The sequence below is a fragment of the Phycodurus eques genome, chromosome 14, assembly GCF_024500275.1.
Source record: "Phycodurus eques isolate BA_2022a chromosome 14, UOR_Pequ_1.1, whole genome shotgun sequence".
Classification (NCBI taxonomy): domain Eukaryota; kingdom Metazoa; phylum Chordata; class Actinopteri; order Syngnathiformes; family Syngnathidae; genus Phycodurus; species Phycodurus eques.
In genome coordinates this window covers 118,356-141,245 of record NC_084538.1, presented here as the reverse complement: position 1 = coordinate 141,245, position 22,890 = coordinate 118,356, and the positions used below count along the sequence as shown (strand labels likewise).

Below are 22,890 nucleotides of genomic sequence, written 5' to 3'. Positions count from 1 at the left end.
ATTGTAAACGACTACATTTCTAAGGTCATCTTCCTAGTATTGTGAGGATAAGGCGGTACAGAACATGGATGGATGGATGCTCAAGACACACACACACACACACACACACACACACACACACACCCCTGAGCTGGTTTGTGGTGATGTTGCCATGCGTCCTGCAGGGGGCACTGCAGCTGGAAGAGCTGTTTGTAGCTGTGGAGATGCTGTCGGCAGTGGTGCTTGTCAATCAGGCGGTGGAGGCGGGAAATCTGCGGCATTTCAGCTCCTTATTGGTCAATTCATCAGTGGGCTTGACAGATGTGGACCAAGCCCTGATGGACAAGTAAGGGGTGGTGGTGATGATGATGATGATGATGATGATGATGATAATGATGAAGAACGTGCCCAGGTACTTGTTGCGTCTGTTCAACATGAAGCAGTCGTCCGGTCGTGAAGCGCTGACCTGGAATCAGCTTCAGGAAGGAATCAAGCTGGCCAATGAGGACGCCCAAGCCCAACATCAGCGTATGTCCAAAATGCCACATCCTGAACTTGGCTAATCATGTCAACGCCTGTGTGACCTCTGACTAGGGCTGGGGGTTGGGGGGGAATTGAATCATGCTCTTAAGTCGACCGTAAAAATAGGTTGACACAACCACACAGGGAACCACGTTTGCGTCACCGTCCAGGTTTTCCACACGGACATTTCTTTCATGTACGCAGACCTCCCAACATGGCCGCCACGTAGCCGGGCTGCTACAGCGTGTCTTCCTATCTATGGTTGGGACCGCTGCTGTAGCCAGATGATGTCTCAGGTTTGGGATTACTTTACATGAAAAACGGATGAAAATAAAATAATTTGCAATGACTGCAAAGTGGAGCTGGTGTTATTGAGCACCTTGAGAGAGAAAACATGCGCACAATTGCAACTGCAGATCATATCATACAAAGAGTGCAAAAAACATGGTAAAGTTACAAGATAATTATTATCACCTAATAAAGGTAACACAGTGAAGGGCTAAAATTGTAATATGTAAAATTGCTAACCTACAAGACTCTTATTATGTGACCTTATTTACCATCTTAATTGAAACAGGAAAAAACTAGTTTTTGAGTGTTTAGTCTGCAGTGAGAAACTGAACCTTCTACCATATGAGAGCAGCTCATTCCCACCATGATGGATGGATCACAAATAATCTTATTTGCTCGTTGCAGCGTAAACTTTTCATAAATACTCTGGAGAAGCACTCTTGAGCACCAATTCTTTTTCCAGTTGCATGAATTAGCCAAGGCAGTTTATTTAGCTGCACAGAGAGATTAACGAACCAAGCTGTGATGCTATACCTGATTAGACTTTCCAAAAATGCCTTTTAAAAAAATCAACATAAATCTTTGATCAACAGCACGAATTCTCAGATGACGTAAAAAAATGCAACCGTTGCTGTAATCTGCAGCAAAGGCTGTCAACGTGTGTGCTCCGTGTTAGTGCGTTGTCAAACAAAAAACATAAAAACATTTGTAGCACTGCTCTAAATGCACAAATAAATGGAATCATTGATTGTAAAACGATGAGATAGTGAAACTTGACCTCTGACCCTTTAGAGATAGCGACTCTTTGTGCGGTTAACGAGGCTTTGCTGGGCGGAGATGCTCGCAGGCTGCTTTCTGCACTGCTGCTCCCCTCTAGTGGTGTGGAGGACATCCTGCCCGCCAACGCCTGGAGGTACCTCAGCTTGATGAGCGCTGCCAGGCAGCGCAAAGCACAGGTGAACAAATATGCGCGCGCACACACCGACATCCCATACGCACGTAACTAAATGTGATTTAGGATTCAAACATACAAACCTGAGGTGGATCAGTCCCAATGTAGCTTCCGTGTTTAATGTGAGGTCACGTGTTCCGTAGACCTATCAGCTCAGCAAAGATGCGGGAGCTGAGCTGTGGTTGGCTGAAATCCAGGAAGTAGTCAGACAAACCAACGTGGAGACTCAGAAAGCTCTGAAGTGTGAGTCAACCACATGATTCTTTTTGGCTTGTTGCTGCATGCGCTACAAAATATTTTAGTTCACAATATTTCAGGGGTTTATCACTGTAGCGCTATTTTGCAGATTTATCCATTAAACATATCCGCTTTTCCGTTGAATACATTTACAAATGAGTTCAAATGCGACAAGTGGCATTTCGCCAAAAATAGCGCCACGCCCACTAGAAGACAGCCTCTCAAACGGTTATGTGAAATGTTGCATTTCCTAACCTTGCAAAACCAAACAACTCCTATGTAAAACAGATGAAAAATATAGGTTCTATTTCAGAAACCGACATGCGCCATCCGCATTTGACTGCAGGTAACGTCTCCTTTCAAGCCAACCACGAGCTGTACGTACCGTACGTATTTACGTCAGCACGTAACTTGCGTGAAACAGTCCATCAGAGATGATTTCATGAAATTCATTGAGATTTTGTAGTTATCGGGGTCCGCAGATTCAACGAGTAGGTCATCGTCGGCAGGATGCAACCAAGAAGAGAGAAGTATCAATGTGACCCCTTTTCAATCGTTAGGATTAAGGGTTAATTTAAGGTTTAGTTCAAGAGACTATGGTTCTCGTACACTCACCTGTTCTTAATTCTTATTCAGAAAGCATAATACTTACAATTTCAGTGTAATTTTATAGCTATGCAAACATTTTTGACTTGTCTATTTTGAAAGTATTTTCTAGGAGTTGTCTGGTTTTGTGATGCAATGACATCAAAGAGCTCTTTGAAAGAGTTTTTCAGTCAGATTTTAGTTTTAACCTGTAAACCAGAAATGGAAAAACTCATTTTCCAAAATTTGCACAAAAAAATGGAGATGTCTGCTTTCGCATTGAACTCGTCAAATGTTTTCTTCCGTTGTCATTATTATTTATTTTATAAATACTTTAAGCCTGCAATTTTTGTGTAAAAATATGTTAAGTGGGTTAGTTCTAAGTGTGTGAAAGGGATAAAAATATTCTCACATTTTTTTTCTTCCCGATATTGTCTGTCTATATGGTGGATTTTCAGTATTGTCTGGAACAGGTTAAATGAGGGGGTGTTTTATTGTGTGTTTAGTGTGTCTGGCGGTGGCAGCAGTCAACCAAGCGGTGAAGGAGAAGCAGGCTGCGCAGACGCTGCGAGTGCTCTCTCTACCAGAGGTGGCGCTGCAGGGAGTGACGCGATGCTGGGCAGTAGAGTATCAGCAGCAGCTCGCTGCTTTGGTGCATCGGAAGGCGAGCGCAGGTGACATGTACGCCCTTGCTGTGGCGTGAGATCAGAGGTTAGCCGCTGAGAGTTTATGGCGTGTTTGCAGGAGACAACAAGAGTCCGTGGGTTAGATTCCGAATGCAAGACGGCTCCTCGTTCTTCTTCCACCTCATCAAACTGGAAGGCACGTGGGAGGAACCTCCCAAGTTCGTCCACAACAGCGTGTTCCTGGACCAGCACGACATCCAGGTGACTCCTCGTCTCGCACTTGCGCCACGCCGCCTCTGTCATAAACGTCCGCTCACGCCGCTCCCTCGCAGGAGGTGGTCAACGGCGTGTTGTCCGCGCACCGGCGGCGAGAGCTTTGGGCCGACAATCGAGCGCTGGTCACCCGCTTGCAGTCGGCCATTCGAGGATTCCTCACCCGACGCCGACTGGCAGCTCGCCGGAGTTACCTGCGCGGCCGTGCCTGCGCCGTGGTCCTCATCCAGGTGCACAGAGCGACACCTGGCGAGCGGTCACGTGACTCCAGCCTCTGCTGACCGGCCGCCGTTCGTTTTGTGTACAGGCTCACTGGAGGAGATTCGTCCAGCAGAGGGCGTACAGGCGGCGGCTGCAGTTCCTCTACAGCAACTTGAGCGCGGCGGTCAAGGTGACGCACTCGTGCCGTGCACCCACATCTGCATACGGTGACCTGCTGCAAACAGCCAAAATCCACAACTAATCCACTCCCCGACCCCCAAATTTGACTGATGGCCTATATTAATAGTTCCCCAAACTATGACCATTTCAAAGCCATCGCTCAGCCTTATCCATCAAGATAAAAAGCTTGTGAGTGCGCAAGGTGCGGTCATGGACACTGTGTAAATGGGAGGGAATGTGTTCTTTTGTGATACAGTGCATAAGTGTAAGAATGTTTTACTAGGAAAATTATTATTGGTTTGAGAATGCTTTATTAAAACACCGTGCAATCACACTGGATAATATGGAATTTATTTTTTGTAATATAAGAATAGATCAATTATTTTGTTAATGTAGTCTGGAATGCAGAGTTATCAATGTCCTTTCACCATCGCTCCTGTAATACTGTGTTGTGTGTTTTTGTTTGAACTTTAAGGACAAAAGTCCTGTTTTTGTTTTAATTCCTCATTTTAAAAAAGCACTTCAAGCAAAATGTTTTTCCTCATGTTTTTGAAATTGTAGGCTGAAAGCTGCAGCTGGCTACTAGTGTGGACTGAATGAGTGGCAACAATGGGGAAATGAAATGCCAGTGTTTGGAGGGTAATTGCCCGTCAGCAACATATTGAGGAGGGGAGGGGAAGAACGATGAACGACTTCATTGTTGGACCGGTGAACTTTGTTCCAAATTTTGAATTATGAACTGAACTAGTTCATTATGGGAACGAGGAACTGAACTCTGAAGTAGTTCGTGTCGAAAATAAACTTTTCCAGCACTGATCCTGTATTATTTCACTTCACAATATACTGTGTGTGTATGTGTGTGTGTGTGTGTATATATATATATATATATATATATATATCACAGGTTTAAAAAAAGATCGTAATGTCATTATTTTTTTCTATTATTCAGCCCTAAGATCCATCACTCGCCAGCTCTCAGAGAGCGCATCTATTCACATTATTTGTGATGTTTGTTTTCAGATTCAAGCCTTTGCGAAGATGTGCTTGGCCAGGAGAAAGTATCTCACACGGTTGAAGTTCTTCCGACAAAATGTGAGTGTGGCAGTTGTTAGCATGCATGTGCGGCTGCCATGGTAACCGTGCGGGTCCACAGGTGGGCGCCGTCATAAAGATCCAAACCTTCTTTCGAGCAAGTCGGGCGCGGGCCGAGTACAGGATGCTGGGTAAGTTCTCCGACGAAGCAATTGGCCGAAGGTCACCCGAGGACTAACGGCTGGCCGACCAATGGTCACTGCCGTCCGTCTCAGTGCAATGGGACACGCTCCCCCTGAGCGTGCTCAGGAAGTTCGTCCACTTGCTGGACTTGGGGAACGCCGACATCAGGGAGGAGGTGAAACTGACGTGTCTTCGGGAGGAGGTGGTCCGGACTGTCCGCTTCAACAGGCAGCTGGAGGCCGACCTGGACCTGATGGACCTGAAAATCGGGCTGCTGGTGCGCAACAGGGCCACGCTGCAGGTGAGCCGCTCCCGTCGGCTCGCCGGACCCGTGGACGGTGCCTCACCTGTGGGCCTCCTGCAGGAAGTGGAGTCTCACTGCAAGAAGCTGACCAGGAAGAACAAGGAGAAGCTGTCGGACTTGATGGACGTGGAGAGGAGCAAAGGCTTGAAGGCTCTGAGCCGAGAGCGTAGACAGAGACTGGAGGCCTACCAGAACCTCTTCTACCTGCTCCAGGTGGGTCCCGGGGAGGGGCCGGGAGAACGGGTTTGTTTGGGGCGACTGCGAGTCCACTCACCGTGGCGCTGTGTTTCAGACTCGGCCGTCCTACTTGGCGCATATGATCTTCCTGATGCCGCAGAGTCGCTGCTCGTCCTTCGTGGAGATGGTGGTCTTCAGCCTGTTCAACTACGGAGCAGACGATCGTGAAGCCTTCCTGCTTCTGCAGCTCTTCACGCAGGCGCTACACTTTGAGATCAGGTCTCATACCTACTCGCCTCTACTTGACTCTACTCGTCTTTACTCGCCTTTGTGTCTCTACTTGATTCTAGGTGCCTTTACTTGTCTGCTTGCTTCAGCTCAGAAAACATGTTGAACTCATTGACTGCCAGCCGTTTTAGAGCATCTTGACTAATCTATCAAGACCCACAGAATATTGTCTTCTGTGGCAATAGAATCACCGAACCTACCAAAAGAAAGAGTATACTCAATTCTTTCACCAGAGAAAAAAGTTTGTTTCTAGCTTTTTGCATTCTTTAGTAATCAGCAGTAGAACATGGGTTGGTTTCACCAGAATGCCGTTTTCTGGCTACAAAGCAAAGAAAAGCAGCTTTTTGTGAAACCGAACAACATGGACATGACTTTACACAAATATATAAAAATATGCCATTAGATTCATGTCGGCAATTGAAGACCTTGGGTGCATTATTTACAGGAAAAGGCCATTTATACCAATATTTACTCACAATAGAGACTGCCCACAGTGTAGTCAACATTGGTGGTTCTTAATGTCCATCACTTATAATACGTGGATTAAATAAATTACAATTTGAAAAAAAAAGACAGTTTTCAAGGTCAGTCAAACTAATGAACAATAAGTTACTGTAACTGACTATTCTGATTAAGGGCAACCTTAGACAATAGTAATGGTTAGTAATGGCAATAGTTAGAAATAGTTGTCATAACTCACCTCCAGTTCCTTTTGTAGGACAGATTGCCCTTGCTCTCCCCGTATAGTATAAGCAAGGCTGTGCCCACATTCTGCGACGTCTTCTCTTCTTGTTGATATTAGTTGGTTTTTTTTATGTACAAACTAGGGCATCTGTAGCCAAAAGCTTCTGCTTCTCCATTTTGTAAGTTTCTACCAAGAGCATGATGGGGAAAAAATTGCCGAAAGAATCTAGTTCTAGTCTTGTAAATAGTGTCCCTGCAAGATTCACAGTCTTTGTAAAATCTCAGTCTGAGACTACACTGTGACTAAAAACTCTACTTGTGAGCAGGTGTGAGATGATAGTTTTCCAATAGTCCAAATCTTTAAAAAAAAAAAAAAAATGCATCGTGAGCGGCACTGCCTCACTGTATTGCTTAAATTGAATTTCATTGGCTTTTGTACATGGTGTTCGCTATTCACTCCAACTGCGAGACACTTTCTTCTAGCTGCTGCCACACATCCTCTTTTTACACCAAACATATACTGTACATACTCTGCTGGCGTATCAGGTGCCGATACTTGCCCGACTTCCAGCGCGTTAACATTTCTCTCCCTTGCGATTGACGTGACAAGCCGAGATTCACCAACTAATCTTTATCTCCACTCCAAAGCTGTACTGATCTTAAATCCAAAGCGCTGCAACGCCAACATCTACAGGGATGTGTTACTCATTACAGTGCTTTACAAATCTGAATTTCATAGACAAGCTGGGCAAGACCCTCTTCCACACCTGCCCGTTGACTTTGTAACGTCACTGTTGCTCAAGTATCTCGACTGTCCAACTGTTGTTCTGATGTGGTTCGCACCCCGATTAACCTTGTCCGTTCTGTCCCTCTGTCTGTTCCCTAAAACCCTTTTCTGTCTGGCTGCATTTTCAATAAAACTTTAGAATAATTAAAAAAATAAAAATAAGCAGAGGGAGTAATTCAAACTCCCCTGTTGCGCAGCAAATCTGTTCCAGCACTAAAGGCATACAGATCCACCATTCTGCATGGTCATGCAGCTAATCAAGACAGGTTTAAAAAAAAAAAAAAGAATATAAAATATTTCCGCAGGCACGGAGACCGACTGGTTAGAGCGTCTGCCTCGCAGTTCTGAGGACCGGGGTTCAATCCCAAGTTTTAGTGTTCCCACCCACAATGAAAAAGTACAGATAAGAATACCGTGAAAGTACCAGACCGATAAGCAGTATCGTTAAGAGTAGTAGTATCGTTAAGATCTGATCGATACCCATCAGTAGCCTTTGCCAAGGTTGGAAGGAGTCCACCAGGTGGCGCCGTGGTGATGAGTGTGATGTGATCAGGTCCAAGGTGACGGAGCCCCAGGACGTAGTCAGGGGGAACCCCTTCGTCATCAAGATGCTGGTCAACTTCTACCGACACGATCGTGGCCGCAACGTCCTGCGGGAGGCGCTGGGTCCCGCCCTGCAGGACGTCTTGGCTGCCCGGAACCTCAGCGTCAGGACCGACCCGCTGGACGTCTACAAGAGCTGGATCAACCAGACCGAGAGCCAGAGCGGACTTAAGAGGTCCGAACGTACGCTCCTGAATACCCCACGAAGCGTCCGCTTACCCCCTTTCTCCCGTCGTGTCCCCCCGCCAGCTCGCTTCCCTACGACGTTTCCCCCGAGGACGCTCTGTCCCATCCCGAAGTCCGGCGCCGCGTCGACATTGCTGTGGTCAACCTGCACAACCTGACCCAGAGAATCCTCAAGGCCATCACCTCCAACATTAACAAACTCCCGTATGCCCCCCCAACAGCCTCCCTCACACCCACCCACCATCCTCTTTCCACACGTGTGTTTGTGTTTGTGCAGATATGGCTTCCGCTACTTGGCGAAGGTTCTTGGAGATGCCCTGAGGTCGAAGTTCCCTGCTGCCAGTGAGGATGATGTCTACAAGGTCACTACAAATGTTTCTTCTTTATGTGATGATGTCATCAATCGATGGGCAAACTTTTGGTTTTGAAAACAGATGGTTGGGCCAGCTCATTTGTCGATGAGGTACAGAAAATAAATGAATTGAAATTGATTATAATGAATTCACCCATTTTGGGGCAGCGTGCCGGTTGAGTGGTTAGCACATCTGCCTCGAACTCTGACGTTGGGGGTTGGAATCTGGGCTCTAGTTTCTGGAGTACCCCGGAGAATACCCACACAAGCGTGGGCTTTTCTTCCTCCCACATTCCAAAAACCGGCATGTCAGCTTCATTGATGGTGTGAATGCTTGTTTGTCTGTAAGGGCCCAATCAGATAAAAGGAATCATTTAAAAAGTAGCAAACACATTTTGGAGCTGCAGTCGCTCGGTCTGTGAGGACTTTGGCTCGGAGGACACGTGTTCGAGTGCCGCTATGGTAAAAAATGAAAAAAGGACAACTAGTTGTAGGAGAGATGCTAGTGTGCTTGCTGGCTATTGTGGAGGTACCCTTTAGCAAGGCATCATCACCACCACCCGAGCTCAAGTGGTGCAGCTCTTTTTGCGCTTTCCCTTTCACTCAATCTCTCCTTGATTGCCTGCTGCATAGTACTTGGCGTCTGCTTCTATGCACATATAAACAAACAACCATTCGCACTCACTTTCACACCTATGCGCAATTTAGAGTCTTCAATCAACCTAGCATGCATGTTTTTGGGATGTGGGAGGAAACCGGAGTGCCCGGAGAAAACCCACACAGGCACGGCGAGAACATGCAAACTCCACACGGGCGGGGCCAGGATTTGAACCCCGGTCCTCAGAACTGCGAGGCAGATGTGCAAACCAGTTCCGTGCCGCCTAAAACCAGCATGATAACATAAAATCCATTAATAAATGCATGAATAAATAAATAAGTACATCTATAAACATAAAAACAACAAGATTATATCAAAGCCATGAATAAATTAATGGCTGAAAATAGATGCCCAATAAAATGAATTGGAATAAAAATATGAATGAATAAAAAAAACATGTTTTTGTCAGAACACATTTTAGAGTGTAAATGGCTAATGAATGCAACATTCCAGGACTCTGATTAGAAAAGCCTGATCATATTGATGTGAGCTTGATGAACCCTGACCTTGTGATCCCTCGTCCAATCACGTCTGTTGCTGTGTAACCTGTTGTCTTGTGTCTTGACACAGGTGGTTTGCAACCTGGTATATTACCGCTTCCTAAATCCCGCCATCGTGGCTCCGGACACGTTCGACGTGTTGGAGCGTACGGGTGTGCCGGGGGGCCTGCGGCCAGCGCAGCGCCACTTGCTGGGCTCCGCGGCCCGCCTGCTGCAGCACGCCGCCGCCAACAAGCTCTTCCTCGGGGACGGCGAGCACGTGGCCACGCTCAACCGCTATGTCGCGCACACACACTCCACCTTCAGGTCAGTACGCAAACTGTCACCTCTTCAGCACGAACCAAGTGCCAGTTTACGGCAGCAGGAACTTCCTGTTGTTTGTTGGACAAGCGCGTCCAATCGTGCTTCACTTTTTGCGGTCTCACCGTAGCGGCCAATTTTAAATCCTAGCATATCTCATTATATATCGCTGACTTTTTCACTATATCGCGGGACTTTGCAGGGATTGGTTTTCAACATGGACTGGCATTACTGCAGACTTACGTAGCAAAAAGCGCCAGCCAGGAGAAAAGAGTACGTGAAACACTGGGAATGGCCAAAGTAGCGGATCTTTACGCACTTAATAAAGAAGATAGTTTGTGTCGACTGCAAAGCAGAACTGGCTAACGCAGTTCCACGTCCACGCTAAGCATCATTAGCTAATTGAATATAGCGTAACCATTATTGAATGGACAGACTAGCTACCAGGTTAGCTCAGGGGTGGGCAAACTTTTTGGCTCAGGGGCCACATTGACTTTTAAAATTTGACAGGCGAGCCAAGCCAGGACCAGATGCTTACATATAAAAAATAAACAAAACCAAAAAAAAAAAAAGGCATTGTAGTGTTAATACTTAGATTTATTTGTAATGGGGAAAATTGTTATTTTGTTGATCACCTTTTTTTTTGCCAGTGCATCAAAGTCTGGTTTTAGTTTTGTTGTGGCAATTTTCAGAACACATCTGAGGTGTTCATCACTCAGCTGGGATCTGTAGGATGTTTTGCTCATGTTCATCACACTCAAAATCTGTTCACACACACATGTAGAGCCAAACACCACCAGTATCTTCTGTGCCATCTTTTGGATTTTGGGAAATTTGTCTGCGCTTAATGAAGCCTAAAACTCATCCAGTTTGAGCGTTGAACATCTCTTAAGACATTATCTCATTGGAGATCAATCAGTTCCATCTCCAACTCCCGTGGCACTGTTTCAGGGTCTTGTGTGACTGAATCTTGGATGGCAGTTTGTCAGAAAAAGGGGTTTTGCTAAGCCTGCAAGCTTGATTTTAACCGCTGACCCGTAGCCATCGCTTCCTGCGTTGATTGGCTGTTAGCATAATCAGCATGCTTGGTAGAAAAGTGACGGCTGATGTTATATTCCTCTAAAACCGCAATGGTTTCTTAACAAATTAGACATACAGCCTTTGACCGGACTTGAGTGAAAAAGTATTTAGTCGTCCATTCTATATTTAACACTCTGCACTCACTGTCGACTTTTCTTTGGCCCACTCATGGTTGAAGAAGGGTTCAGAGCAGTGGCAGAGTAAAAACAGAACAGCCAAGGTCAAGTCAATGTATCACTGTACCCACTGCGCTACCAGTTACGGGGTCTATTTCTGTATTTAACACATACATAAGGCGTCCCGTATTATTCGGCGCAGGCATGGTAAAACATACTACGGTAGCATGCATGCACGCTAAAACATACCCTAGCAAGCATGCCAGCGTATGTTTTTAAAAAGGCAGTGGGAACAAAACTGAGTTTGGTTGTACTTTATTGAAGTATTTAACAATGTACTCATGTTATTGTTTGATCAATCCTCATCCACAAATCCATCAAAGTCCTCATCTTCTGTATCCGAAATGAACAGCTGAACAAGTTCTCCATCAAACATGCCGGGTTCCCTCTCGTCGTTGTCTGAGTCAGTCTCGTTGCCGGGGAGCTGTTCAGCAATGATGCCGGCGTTTTCCTGCTTCCTCCACTTGCGAACCATGGATTTGTTGATTTTGAATTCTCTCGCGGCTGCCCGATTCCCATGTTCCCCCGCGTAACTGATAGCTTGCAGTTTAAACTGTGCTTCGTAAGCGTGCCTCTTCGTAGGTGCCATTTTCGGGGGTCCTTAGCCAAACTGATGTTGTTTTGCACAATGCACATACCGGCGCTATAGACCTACTGGGGGCGTGCCTTTCGTGTCCTCTTTAACGTCCGCACGCTGTCCTCAGTCACGTCCGCCTTTCCTCCTATATAAGCAGCGTGTCGGCAGGAAATGCTCCCAGTCGGTCAAGCGGAGCGCTCATCAAAGTCACACAACAACATTTACAGATTTTGGAACTCTGTGCACACTTAAGGCGCGCCGCATTATAAGGCGCCCCTTATAAGACTTTTAAGTGGGCCTTGTGGTCGTGAAAATACGGTGCGCTATTAATAATAAAAATGCAAATATGGTCGCTGCGTTACAGTTTTTGCCCATCTTTCACGGAGGGTTCTGGAACGTAGCCCCCGCGATAAACGAGGGACTTCTGTAGCACTAAGTCTGAGCGTGACCATGTCACATGACAGGAAGTTTGTGTCGCACCTGTGCGACGTTCCCGATCCGTCGGAGCGCTTCCGGATGGACGAGTACTCAGAGGCGCTGGTCGTCAGCCGGCCGCTCGTCTACATCTCGCTCGGTGAGCTCGTCGGTACGCACGAGGTACGTCCCGAACATTCATTGGATGGTCGCCAGCCTGCCCGCAACAGCCGATGATGTCATCACTTGCAGCTGCTGTTGGAACATCAGGAATTTTTGTGTCCCGAGCCCACGGATCCGCTCAGACTTCTGCTCAGCGATGTCGGTCCTGTTCCCAGCCTACAGGAACTCATGGGTACCACAAATACTACGGCCCTAGGTACTCGCAACATCGGTCCCGTTATTACTACTGAACGATGATGATGATGGTAACGTTTGCGTTCCGCAGCGGATCCAGGATCCGCGTTGGGTTGGGGAAAGACCGAAGTTTCTCTGACGCTCACAAACAAGTTTGATGTTTTCGACGACTGCGACGACTCGGCTGACGTCGGCGCTTTGCTGCTCTCGTACGTCGTCCTGCTCATTTTTATTGCCGTCAGCCGCTAACGTCGGTGTCGCTAGGCGTGCTAACGCCGCTTTGTGTTCAGGACCAAGCAGCTGATCATGGATGTGATCAGGACGCAGCCGGGGCACACGCTCAGTGACGTCCTGCAAGCTGATGTGTCGCCCGACCAGGTCAGACACCTTCCGCCCAACTCCTCTGCACTACTAATATTACCAGTACTAGTAGTAGTGATGTAGTTGTAGAAGTCGTCTTGTTGTCTCATGTCGTGTGTTGTAGTCACGTTCTGTTGTTGTTTCATTGTAGTCATAATGTGTTGTTTTTTTCATGTCTTTTAGTTTCTTTGTGTAACAACACGTGTGTTTTAGTCTCGTTGTTGTCTCGTGTTGTAGTCTCGTTGTGTTGTCTCCTGTGTTTTGGTCTTGTTGTGTTGTAGTCTCGTTGCATTGTTGTCTCGTGTTGTAGTCTTGTTGTTGTGTTTTTGTCTCGTGTGTTATAGTCTTGTTGTGTTGTTTTCTCATGTGTTTTAGTCTCGTGTGTTTTGGGCCCATTGCTGTTTGGTGTGTTGTGTTTTAGTCTCGTGTTGTCATATTGTTGTTGTCTTGTGTGTTGTCGTCTCATCGTGTTGTTGTCTCCTTTGTAGTAGTCTCATTGTGTTGTCTCGTGTGTTTCAGTTTCATTGTGTTTTATTGTGTTTTAGTCTCGTGTTGTTGCCTGGTGTGTTTTAGGGTCGTTGTCTCCTGTGTTTTGGTTGTGTTGTGTTGTCAAGTTGTTGTCTCCTGTGTTGTTGTGTTGTAGTCTCGTCTTGTGGTCTTGTGTGTTGTAGTCTCGTTGTGTTTTAGTATCATAGTTGTTGTCACGTGTTTCAGTCGCGGTGTGTTGTCTCGTGTTTTAATCTTGTGTGTCGTGTTGTAGTCATGATGTGTTGTTTTCTCGTGTTTTAGTCTCGTTTTGTTGTTGTCTCATCTGTTGCTGTTTTTGTGACGACGTACAATGGGAAGGCGTTCCAATTATTGGGCCCGGCGGGAAGCCTTGTGGTTTCCCAGGATGCATTCCTCACCGTGATTTATGAAACAGGAAATGCGTCACAAGCAGCTGATGCGTCGCCGCGCTCTCCAGGACGCGCGTACGCCGGACAAGATGAAGAGGAGGGCATCCACGATGGATGCCGCCGTTCTCAGCCTGGAGGAGAAGAAACGCAAGATTGGCAGAAGCATTCGGCGTCTGGAGGCTTTGGGTGTCCTGCCGGCGACGCGCGGCCATCGCCGCATCCTTGACATGATCGCGCAGGTAACACACCTAATAACATCGCCCCGCTCCCCGCTCGCCATCACCGTGGCCGCCGCTTCCTGCCGCCGCAGGACATCCGCAACCGGCGCTTCCACCGCCAGCGCCGGGGGGCGGAGCTTGTGAAACTGGGCCAGACTATGCACAGTCTGCGGGCCAAGAGCAGCTTCCTCGGCCAGCAGGCGGACTACTACGAACATTACATCGCTTCCTGTCTGGACAAGCTGACGGCCAACGGGTAAGTCGCTCACGCTCGGCTACGCGGGGGCCGTTCCCTCGCTCTCATCGCACGTCTGTTGCAGCCGAGCCACCGGTAAGAAAATGGCAGACGTGCGCGGGAAGAAGAAAGTTCCTGTCGTGAGCTACACGGCCACGCGCCTGCACGACAAAGGCGTTCTGCTGGAGATCCAGGAACTGCCCTCCACGCAGTGAGTGCTCGCGCGCGCATGCTGACCACACTCGCCATTGCTCTGGACGGTTGACCCCAAGTATTTCAAGTCCTCCACCCTCGCTATCTCTTCTCCCTGTAGCCTCACTCTTCCCCCACCACCCCTCTCATTCATGCACATATATTCTGTCTTACTTCGGCTAATCTTCCTTTGCAGTGCGTGCCTGTTCCTCTATGGGTCATTTTGGTCGGCCAGCCACTCCTGGGAAGGTTCACCGCTGCTCTGTGTTTTTGCCATGCTCTCATTGTGGTTCACTGGAGTCCCAAAGCTTTAGAAATGGCTTCATAACTTTTTCCACACTGATAATTTCAATTACTTTTTTTCCTCATTTGTTCCTAAATTTCTTTAGATCTTGGCATTATGTCTAGCTTTTGAGGATCTTTTTGGTCTGATGATGGGAAACGTTTAAGTATGACAAACATGCACACAAGAAAAAGAAAAAGAAATCAGGAATGATTTGATTAGATTTTTCAGAATACACGAATATGCACAGATGCTTATAAATAAACAGTAGCTATAGGATCACAATTGGATGCTATCAAATCCACTTTGTCTTAGACAAGTTAAGTATCCCACAATAACGCCGGTGTCTCGTTTGGGTGAAGGTTCAAGAACGTGGTCTTCGACATCTTGAACGGGGCCGAGAAAGGAAGCTTCCTCGTCAAAGCTCGCTTCCTCGGCGTCGACATGGAGGAATTCCACATCAAATACCAGGTAGCCTTCAAAATCACCCAATGAGTCGATGCCAAACCGTCAATCGATCGATCCCTCCTGTGCGTGCGTGCGTGTGCCTTCAGGACCTCCTCCAGCTGCAGTACGACGGCGTCACGGTGATGAAGATGTTCGACAAAGCAAAAGTCAACGTCAACTTGCTCATCTTCCTCCTCAACAAAAAGTTCTTCAACAAATAAAAATCGACTTGTTTTGGTTTCATTTATTAATGAATCAGTAACAGTCTTTTATACATATTTGTTTGTTTTTAATAGCATTTGTCAATAAATAGTGCAACACAAAACATGGGAATGTGTGTTAATTTAATTGATCATCGTTGACAGTTGTGTGTGCTGTAATTCAAAGGCAACACATGCACGCACGCTCATGTTAATGTGTGCTAGCTCCCCTTAAAAGTTAATCGACAATATTAAAGTGCATCTTGAACAAAAGTCATCAGACTGGCAGACGAAAAGTATTTTTCAACAAAAGTAAACTCGTATGAAACAATGTTTTTTTGTTGTTGCTTTTAGCGAAATCAGTCAACACGCGACTTCCTCCATTTGCCCACAAAAGCATTTAATGAAAAACAAAAGTTTGGGAGCAAATCAAGAATTTTGTCCGGAGGACTGAAAAGTGAAGACGAGAACATTTCAGCACAGCAGGGGGTGACATCAGTCTGTCCACTTTAGCCCCACCCCCTTTCACTCCTTGCTTCCTGTTTCAGCAAAATATGAAACACTAAACCTCCCTCCGTCCATCATCACTCTGATTGGCCCGAGAACCGTGTAAACAATGTTCTTATTGATAATATCATACATTATCAAATACTGTATTTTTAATGTATATAGATGCAAATGTCTTGAAACCTTATGTCACAATTGTCCAACTCAAGGCCTGAGAGCCAAATCTGGCCCACCGCTTCATTTAATGTGGCCCGCGAAAGCAAATCCTGGTTCTTGCTAAAATCCATCCATTTTCTGTACCGCTTATCCCCATTAGGGTAGCGGGCATGCTGGAGCCTATCTTAGCTATCTTCGGGCGAGAGGTGGGGTACAGCCTGAACTGGTCGCCAGCCAATCGCAGGGCACATAGAAACAAACAATCATTCGCACTCACATTCACACCTACCTTTCGCTTAAAAATAATTTGAGAATTGCATTTTTTTACCACTTCCCCTTTTAAAATAAAATGAATAGTTGAACACAGTTTTAATAAGCTTCTGATTTCAAAACTACTTATCCATCAATTTGTTTTATATTTTTAATATGAGGCTATTATTAGACAATTGCAATATATGGTTTCATAGTCATAACGGCTCTCAGTGTGAAACCATAACTACAATGTGGCCCGTGCTAAAAATTTATTTGGCACCCCTGCATTATACATACATACTTTATACTTATCTACAATGTGTACAAGTATGAAAGAGATGTGATCAAACATGGCAAAGATAAATATACTGTAGTTGAGAGTTGTTGTTTTTTTCTAGTTAAGTGCGAGCCCTCATCATCCCTTTAAAGAGACGCATTTGTCAGGCCGCCCCTGTGACACCCCTCCATGAAGATATCAGTCGCCGTTGGACTCTGTGACCTTCTCAGCCAGAATTTCCTGGAACGTGGAAAGCTGCTTCATCTGCTCCGTCTGCATAGAGTGCCTCCTCATCAGCTTCTTTTTGCTCTTAAAGTCTGGACCTCGTTTGGGGGAAGCTGGGGCCACGGGAACCAGGATCTTGTGGGCGCCATGGACCGGCGAGGGGGGCTTGCTGTTGGAGCGGATATCCGGGATCGGTCTCTGGAGGTTGATATTGAGCGGCGGCAGGAAACCAGGTCTGGTGTGGGCTATGTGGTCCAGAAGTAAGGTCCCGGAGCCGCGGCGCTCCAGAAGTCCGGGGCTCCGTTGGCGCACTGCCACGGGAGACACAGAGTTGGGGATGTTCTCGAGAGAATCCCGAGAAGAGTTGGGGACCAGGGAAAGGGAGGATGTGTTGTACCGCCTCCACTCCACGGACACCCACCCAGAGTCAGGAGATCCGGGGATGGATTCCGGGTCCGCGTGGTTGTCGGCCTCGTAGTGCTCTGTTCGGGTTAGTTTGGGATGAGCCGAGATCTGCGTTCCGGCGTTCTCCTGGGACTCCGGCGTGTTCCTGCAATGAAGGATTTGGTGGTGTTGAACCTTGTCCGCCAGGGAGGAGGGGGCGAGGACCACGTGGTCCTCGGAGCAGGACTGGTCCGTTACTTTCGGGGAACAAGGGTCGTGGGTCTCGATGCTGTGTCGCCGTGACAACAGAGGTCTGGCGGACTCGGTGAGGCACAGTCCATTGATTCGTTTACTCAGATGGCAGACGCCCTCCACCTCCTCCAGACGCCCCCTGACGGTTTCCTGAGGAGGCCCACTCGAGGTCAAGGGTGCCACCAGGCCCCAAGGCTCCGAGTTAAGCCTCTTGAGCAGCTTGCGAGGAGGCGGCGCCGCTCTCTTTTCTCCCTGAGGCCGACCATTGGGCAAAGGCAACGCGGAGGCCGGCGAGAAGGTGAAGATTCGGTCGTTTTCATGGACTCTGCCGCCGTCCGCCAGAGACGAGGTCACAATCTCCACCTCCGACGGCGACATGCAGGCGGCGACGGGTGTGGCTGGGGGCGACGCCTTGTCCTCTACGCCCGGAGACGGAGGAGAGTTCAGGTACTGCTTTGTCTTTTTGGTACCAGACGGAGATGTGTCGGTGGTGATGATGATAACCTCCTTGCCTTTGGCCCTGCAGGCATCCAGCAGGACCTGCAGGGTGTCCCGGTCACCCTTATTGAGGGCATGCATGAGGGCGGAGCATCCAGAGTAGTCCTTGAGGCTGGGGTCGGCTCCGTTCTCTAGCAGGAGGGAGACTGCCTCCTTCCCGGCCCGCTTGGCGCAGGCATGCATCAGGGCCGTCCTGCCGCTCTTGTCCGGGATGTTGGGGTCGGCGCCCTTCTCCAGCAAGTAGCGCACCATCCGGAGGCGGGTCCGAGGGTCCTCGTAGTCCGCCAGGCAGGCGGCCGACACCGGAGTTTGGCCCAGCTCGTTGCCCTCATTGATGTACGCGCCGCCCTCCAATAGCAGACGGCTCAGCCTCAGCCTCCCCTGGAAGACTGCTTTGAGGAGGGCATTGCCCTCGATCTGCAGGGGGTCGCCCCCGTCTCCCATGGTCCTCCGCCCGACCCACCTGGAGTTCTTCTCAAGATGCTGCCTGATCTGTGGGAGGAGCCCCGAGAATTACATCACAGCTGGTTTCAATATGACAACACAATGATATTTTTGTCGATTCTACAGTTATTTACCACATACCCCACAGTAAAATACTGTAAAGTAATTATACAGTAATTAACTGTAGTTTCCACTGCATCATGGGATTTTGTTTCATGACACAACAGTTTATGTGTTTTTTTTTATTTGAGTTAAACTGCAAAAAGGGGGAAAAAAGGAGTAAAAGAAAAAAACGGATGCAGAAATAGCAGCATCGAGTAGAAATATCACTCAGGCAAGATTTAATTCAGTAAAGTACTATTTTCAGAATGTTATTGTGAAGTCACAATTTTACTCTGACTTCACAGTAAAATCTTAGACCATTTTTTATGATTAAAACTAAATTAGTGGAGGCGCCAAATGATAGGCTAAGTTTGTAAGCAGCAGAATTGTGAAGCTGCGTGGCTCCCAGCATGCATTGTGCCGTGCAGTGTTGAACTGTTGCCGTAACATACATTGATCCTTCATGTTCATGAATGATAAGGATTGATGTAACATGAATCATGCGTGGGTGGCACAGTGATGGACTGGTTAGCACATCAGCACATCTCAAACTTCTGAGGTCCTGGGTTCAGATCCGTGTTGGCTTTGCATGTTCTCCCTGTGCCTGTGTGGGTTTTCCCCAGGTACTCCGCTTTCCTCCCACGTTCCAAAAAACATGCATGGAAGATCCACGTGCCTCCCACCCCCCATTTTTCACACTATGTGGCCCCCCCTTTTTTTTTTTTTTTTTAATTTTCAATCTTGTATGCTCCTATGTGTATGTGTGAAACCTAAAAGTACAGTGCCCCCCACTTTCAGACGTGTTCCGCCGCCCCTGGGTGGATGGATGAACCACGTATATGTTTGCTACCCGCAGTCCATTGAGTGTGTTTCTTATTGAACTGTCGGGTTACTTTTACAGTAGGCTGCACTTTGTTTTCATGAAACCCTCACTGTGGCTTGTGTGTGATAGTAAAAAAATAAATAAAACAACTATGAAGTGTCCGTGTGTGACGATGACGTCACAGTTACATAACCATGACGGCGCTTGCATGGTGACGTCACAGTGACATCACAGCAAAGCAGCAAGTATGCTAACGTTAGCAGCTAACTGTCGCTTCATTTTGGTGTTAGCGTACCATTATTTACCTGACATGTTGATGACGTCACGTTGCAGCACAGCGACCGCTTGAACGCGCACCGACGTTTGGCCGTGCGTGTCACGTGATGAGGGTGATGATGGTGAAGAGGAAGAACAAGATGTGACGCGTGCGCACGCTGCCACATTTCGTTCGACTGTCATCAAAATGCCGCACGCACACACAAACACAGGCGCATGAACGTGTGAACAAAGATGTTTTTTTCCCTACCACCGAGCGACAGAATCTTCATCATCCTTTTCATCAGGAGCCCGTTGAGCGACTGACGCATTGATCCTCCTCCTCTTCCTCACTCAGGACTTTAACCCTTCGCTGACTGCCTCTGAGTCACGTGGCTGCGTTAGCATTAGCACATGTCAAGCTAACTTGACCCGTCACCATGGCAACTGTGAACCGCCTTCTGTTTGCAGGTAATAAAAGCCCCGCCCACTGACCAATCAGGAGCTGCGAGGGCTGATTTATTTTAGAGTAGCACCAAAAATAGGATGCAGCATTTAGATTTTTACGATCTAAAGATCAAAGACTTTTTCAATGTACACAAAAGGGCGATTTCTGCAAATTTTGTTCACAAATCTGTTAGCATTTCTCCTCTGCCGAGATGCTCCATCCATCTCATAGGTGTGGCACAGAGGGATGCTGATTAGACAGCGAGTTTATATGATATGCTGCCATCATCCTGGCAAAGGAGAAGTGCTCACCAACATGGATTTCGACAGATTCTTGAACAATATTTGTGAGAAATCGGCCTTTTATGTACATGGGAAGTCTTTGAAGTGTTGCGTTTATATTATTCTTCCGTGTATGAATATGATGATCATCCTTTTACACTGTATAGATACTTTTGTCTAATTTGCGCAAGCAAAACTTTGTACTTTTGTCCAACTCGCTGTGCTCTGTGATTGTCTTAAAGAGGCTGTGATGTCGTCGATGATGTCAGCACTCGTCATCATGCAAAAAAGCATGACCTGAACCAATTATCCATCGTGGAAACAAACACAGTCACTGATGGTGTAGTGGTACACTCGCCTGACTTTGGTGCGGGCAGCGTGGGTTCAGTTCCCACGCAGTGACGGTGTGAATGTGAGTGCGAATGATTGTCCGTGTCTATATGTGCCCTGCGACTGACTGGCGACCAGTTCAGGGTGTAGTCCGCCTTTAGCCTGAAGTCAGCTGGGATAGGCTCCAGCGTCCCGTGACCCTAACCAGGATAAACGGTGTTGAAAATGGATGGAAAATGGAAACAAGCACACGTAGAGCGTTACTATAATTGAAAGACTGTTGCTATGGTAACTGATGTGGTGGAATCCTGCAGCAGTGTTGCCATGGTGACACAAACAGGATAGAGAGTCTGCTGATATGACGACGCTACAAAATACAACAAATACTGCGCAACTCTGGAGATTATGTTGTACGAGACTTGAGTATCAAGATGCTCGCTAGTTCTTCTTTTCCTTCTCCTCCTCCTCTGGGTCATCATAGGATTCAAGGACTTTACGTGTCATACCGCCACACATTTACGCATGATGTGGCACGAACTTTGATACCCAAGGTCCCAGATTAGCCCAATAAGTGTCAAGACTTGTGCAAAATCAATAAAATAAGAAATACAATAAAATAATACAACTCGTTTGCAGTTGTGAATGTTTGCAAAGGAACAATTTGGTGAGAATGAAGTGTTCATTGTCAATTTTTGCAGATGTATTAAAAAAGAAAAACTGTAATATCACGCATCCATAAGTATTCCGTTTTTCACACCTGGATTCAGAATCAGAATCCTCTTTATTTGCCAAGTATGTCCAAAACACACAAGGAATTTGTCTCCGGTCGTTGGAGCCGCTCTAGTACAACAAACAGTCAATTTACAGAACACTTTGGGGACATAAAGACATTGACAAAAAACAATTGTGCAAAAAGATGCAGAGTCCTCTAGCACTTAGAGCAGTTCGAACGACTAATATTGCAATAGTCCGGTGCAATGACCATTGTGCAAAGGGCGCTGAGACTTCAAGGAGTGGATGCGGTTTAAAGTGACGAGTAGTGCGATCATCTGGGACAATGTCGGTTGTGCAAATGTTACAGATACTCCTCAATCAGTGTGCAAATGGAGCAGATGCTACTCTGGCATGAGTGGCCAGTATATGCAAATAGTGCAGCATGGCGAGACAACTACAGTGAGTGCACGAGTCATACATAATTGGCCCCACAGAAATGTGACAACGAACTCAAGTCAAAAAATTAAAAAAATTGCCAGCTTGTTGTAATGGAATTATAGGTTAGGTGTTTAAGAAGTTGATCGCAAGAGGGAAGAAGCTGTCGGAATGTCTACAAGTTCTAGTTTGCGTCGATCGGTAGCGCCTACCTGAGGGAAGGAGCCGGAAGAGCCGGTGACCGGGGTGCAGACGGTCCGAGAGGATTTTGCACGCCCTTGTCTTAGTTCTGGCAGCGTGCAAGTCCTCAATGGTGGGTAGAGGGGTACCGACAATCCTTGATAGCTGGGATAGGCTCCTGCACGGCCGCGATCCGTGTGATCCGTGTGAGGAGAAGCGGCTCAGAAAATGGATGGATGGATGTGTTAAGTGAAGTCTAGAAAGACCGTCGTTATTTTCCATTAAAATTTGTAGCCTATTTATGTTACGTTAAATCAAGAAAGACTCAGTTTTAGTTTTTTTTAAAGTACTTATTTAAGGGAAGTAAAGAAAAACTGTATTTTATCTTCATAAAAACTTTATTATTGAACGTTAATGTTAAAAATGCACTTCCCATAAAGTATTGGCAAAACCAGTTGTCATTTTTATGTTGATGTGTTGTCGGCAGCTGCTGAATGTAGCTAAAAAGTGACTTGTCATCTAACTGTGTTACTTTTAAAACCAAGTAATCAGTAAAGTAACTGAGTTACTTTTTCAAGGTAACTAGAGCAACACTGGTCATAACGGCCCTTTGAGGGAAACCGTAACTATAATGTGGCCCGTGGCAAAAACACTTTTTGCACAGCCCTGTTCCAAGACAACCAGAACAATCACTTGTCCTCCGTTCAATGCCGGCAGATTGGAATGACCTGCACGAATGAGAATATTCACAGGCAACCCGGGCGTAGAAAACGTTCAGAATTCTCCCATAGAGCTGAAATCTAGAGTGTAAAGTACAAAAAAACAAATATATGTCAAGCGTGCGGACACCAGTCGTACGCAAACTAATACTACATTTGGAAACTTCCGTGCTTGCGCATGTTGCGCAAGTGTGCTCTTCATACATGACTTCCTCCTCGTCGGCAGGTGGCGTCATGTCGCTGTCACGTCGGTCTTCACTTCGGTGCCGCCAT

General features: G+C 46.9%; 2 protein-coding genes across 10 annotated transcripts in view; one reads left to right on the top strand and one right to left on the bottom strand.

Moving 5' to 3' along the window:
- iqgap3 (IQ motif containing GTPase activating protein 3) overlaps nt 1-15,448 on the top strand; it is a 30,263-nt gene extending 14,815 nt beyond the window's left edge. For 4 of the 7 annotated variants that reach the window (XM_061696871.1, XM_061696868.1, XM_061696869.1 and 1 more), the window contains 26 exons: nt 165-325; nt 392-507; nt 1,585-1,748; nt 1,888-1,987; nt 3,073-3,240; nt 3,311-3,453; nt 3,525-3,695; nt 3,773-3,856; nt 4,867-4,938; nt 5,000-5,069; nt 5,154-5,362; nt 5,426-5,578; nt 5,658-5,821; nt 7,855-8,079; nt 8,154-8,294; nt 8,368-8,452; nt 9,671-9,906; nt 12,198-12,330; nt 12,400-12,526; nt 12,596-12,713; nt 12,795-12,882; nt 13,787-13,999; nt 14,071-14,234; nt 14,299-14,424; nt 15,051-15,159; nt 15,243-15,448. In XM_061696871.1, coding sequence (XP_061552855.1) covers nt 165-325; nt 392-507; nt 1,585-1,748; nt 1,888-1,987; nt 3,073-3,240; nt 3,311-3,453; nt 3,525-3,695; nt 3,773-3,856; nt 4,867-4,938; nt 5,000-5,069; nt 5,154-5,362; nt 5,426-5,578; nt 5,658-5,821; nt 7,855-8,079; nt 8,154-8,294; nt 8,368-8,452; nt 9,671-9,906; nt 12,198-12,330; nt 12,400-12,526; nt 12,596-12,713; nt 12,795-12,882; nt 13,787-13,999; nt 14,071-14,234; nt 14,299-14,424; nt 15,051-15,159; nt 15,243-15,356 — 3,654 coding nt within the window. In that variant the 3' untranslated portion in view covers nt 15,357-15,448. Of the gene's footprint in view, nt 1-164; nt 326-391; nt 508-1,584; nt 1,749-1,887; nt 1,988-3,072; nt 3,241-3,310; nt 3,454-3,524; nt 3,696-3,772; nt 3,857-4,866; nt 4,939-4,999; nt 5,070-5,153; nt 5,363-5,425; nt 5,579-5,657; nt 5,822-7,854; nt 8,080-8,153; nt 8,295-8,367; nt 8,453-9,670; nt 9,907-12,197; nt 12,331-12,399; nt 12,527-12,595; nt 12,714-12,794; nt 12,883-13,786; nt 14,000-14,070; nt 14,235-14,298; nt 14,425-14,601; nt 15,160-15,242 lie in introns of those variants that run through there. The other 3 variants (XM_061696870.1, XR_009769822.1, XM_061696874.1) reach the window with 3 other exon arrangements.
- Nucleotides 15,375-19,866, bottom strand: LOC133413014 (ankyrin repeat domain-containing protein 34A). 3 transcript variants are annotated; one of them, XM_061696880.1, is made up of 3 exons: nt 19,782-19,866; nt 19,561-19,689; nt 15,375-18,378 (listed from the first exon to the last, which is right to left on the bottom strand). In XM_061696880.1, exon 3 carries the CDS (start codon nt 18,328-18,330, stop codon nt 16,726-16,728), a length of 1,605 nt encoding a protein of 534 aa, XP_061552864.1. In that variant the 5' UTR covers nt 18,331-18,378; nt 19,561-19,689; nt 19,782-19,866; the 3' UTR covers nt 15,375-16,725. The 3 variants fall into 3 exon arrangements, with proteins under 3 accessions (XP_061552864.1, XP_061552866.1, XP_061552863.1); XM_061696882.1 differs by lacking the exon at nt 19,561-19,689 and having other exon boundaries at nt 19,782-19,860; XM_061696879.1 differs by having other exon boundaries at nt 19,561-19,852.
- Between the last annotated feature and the right edge of the window lie 3,024 nt (nt 19,867-22,890).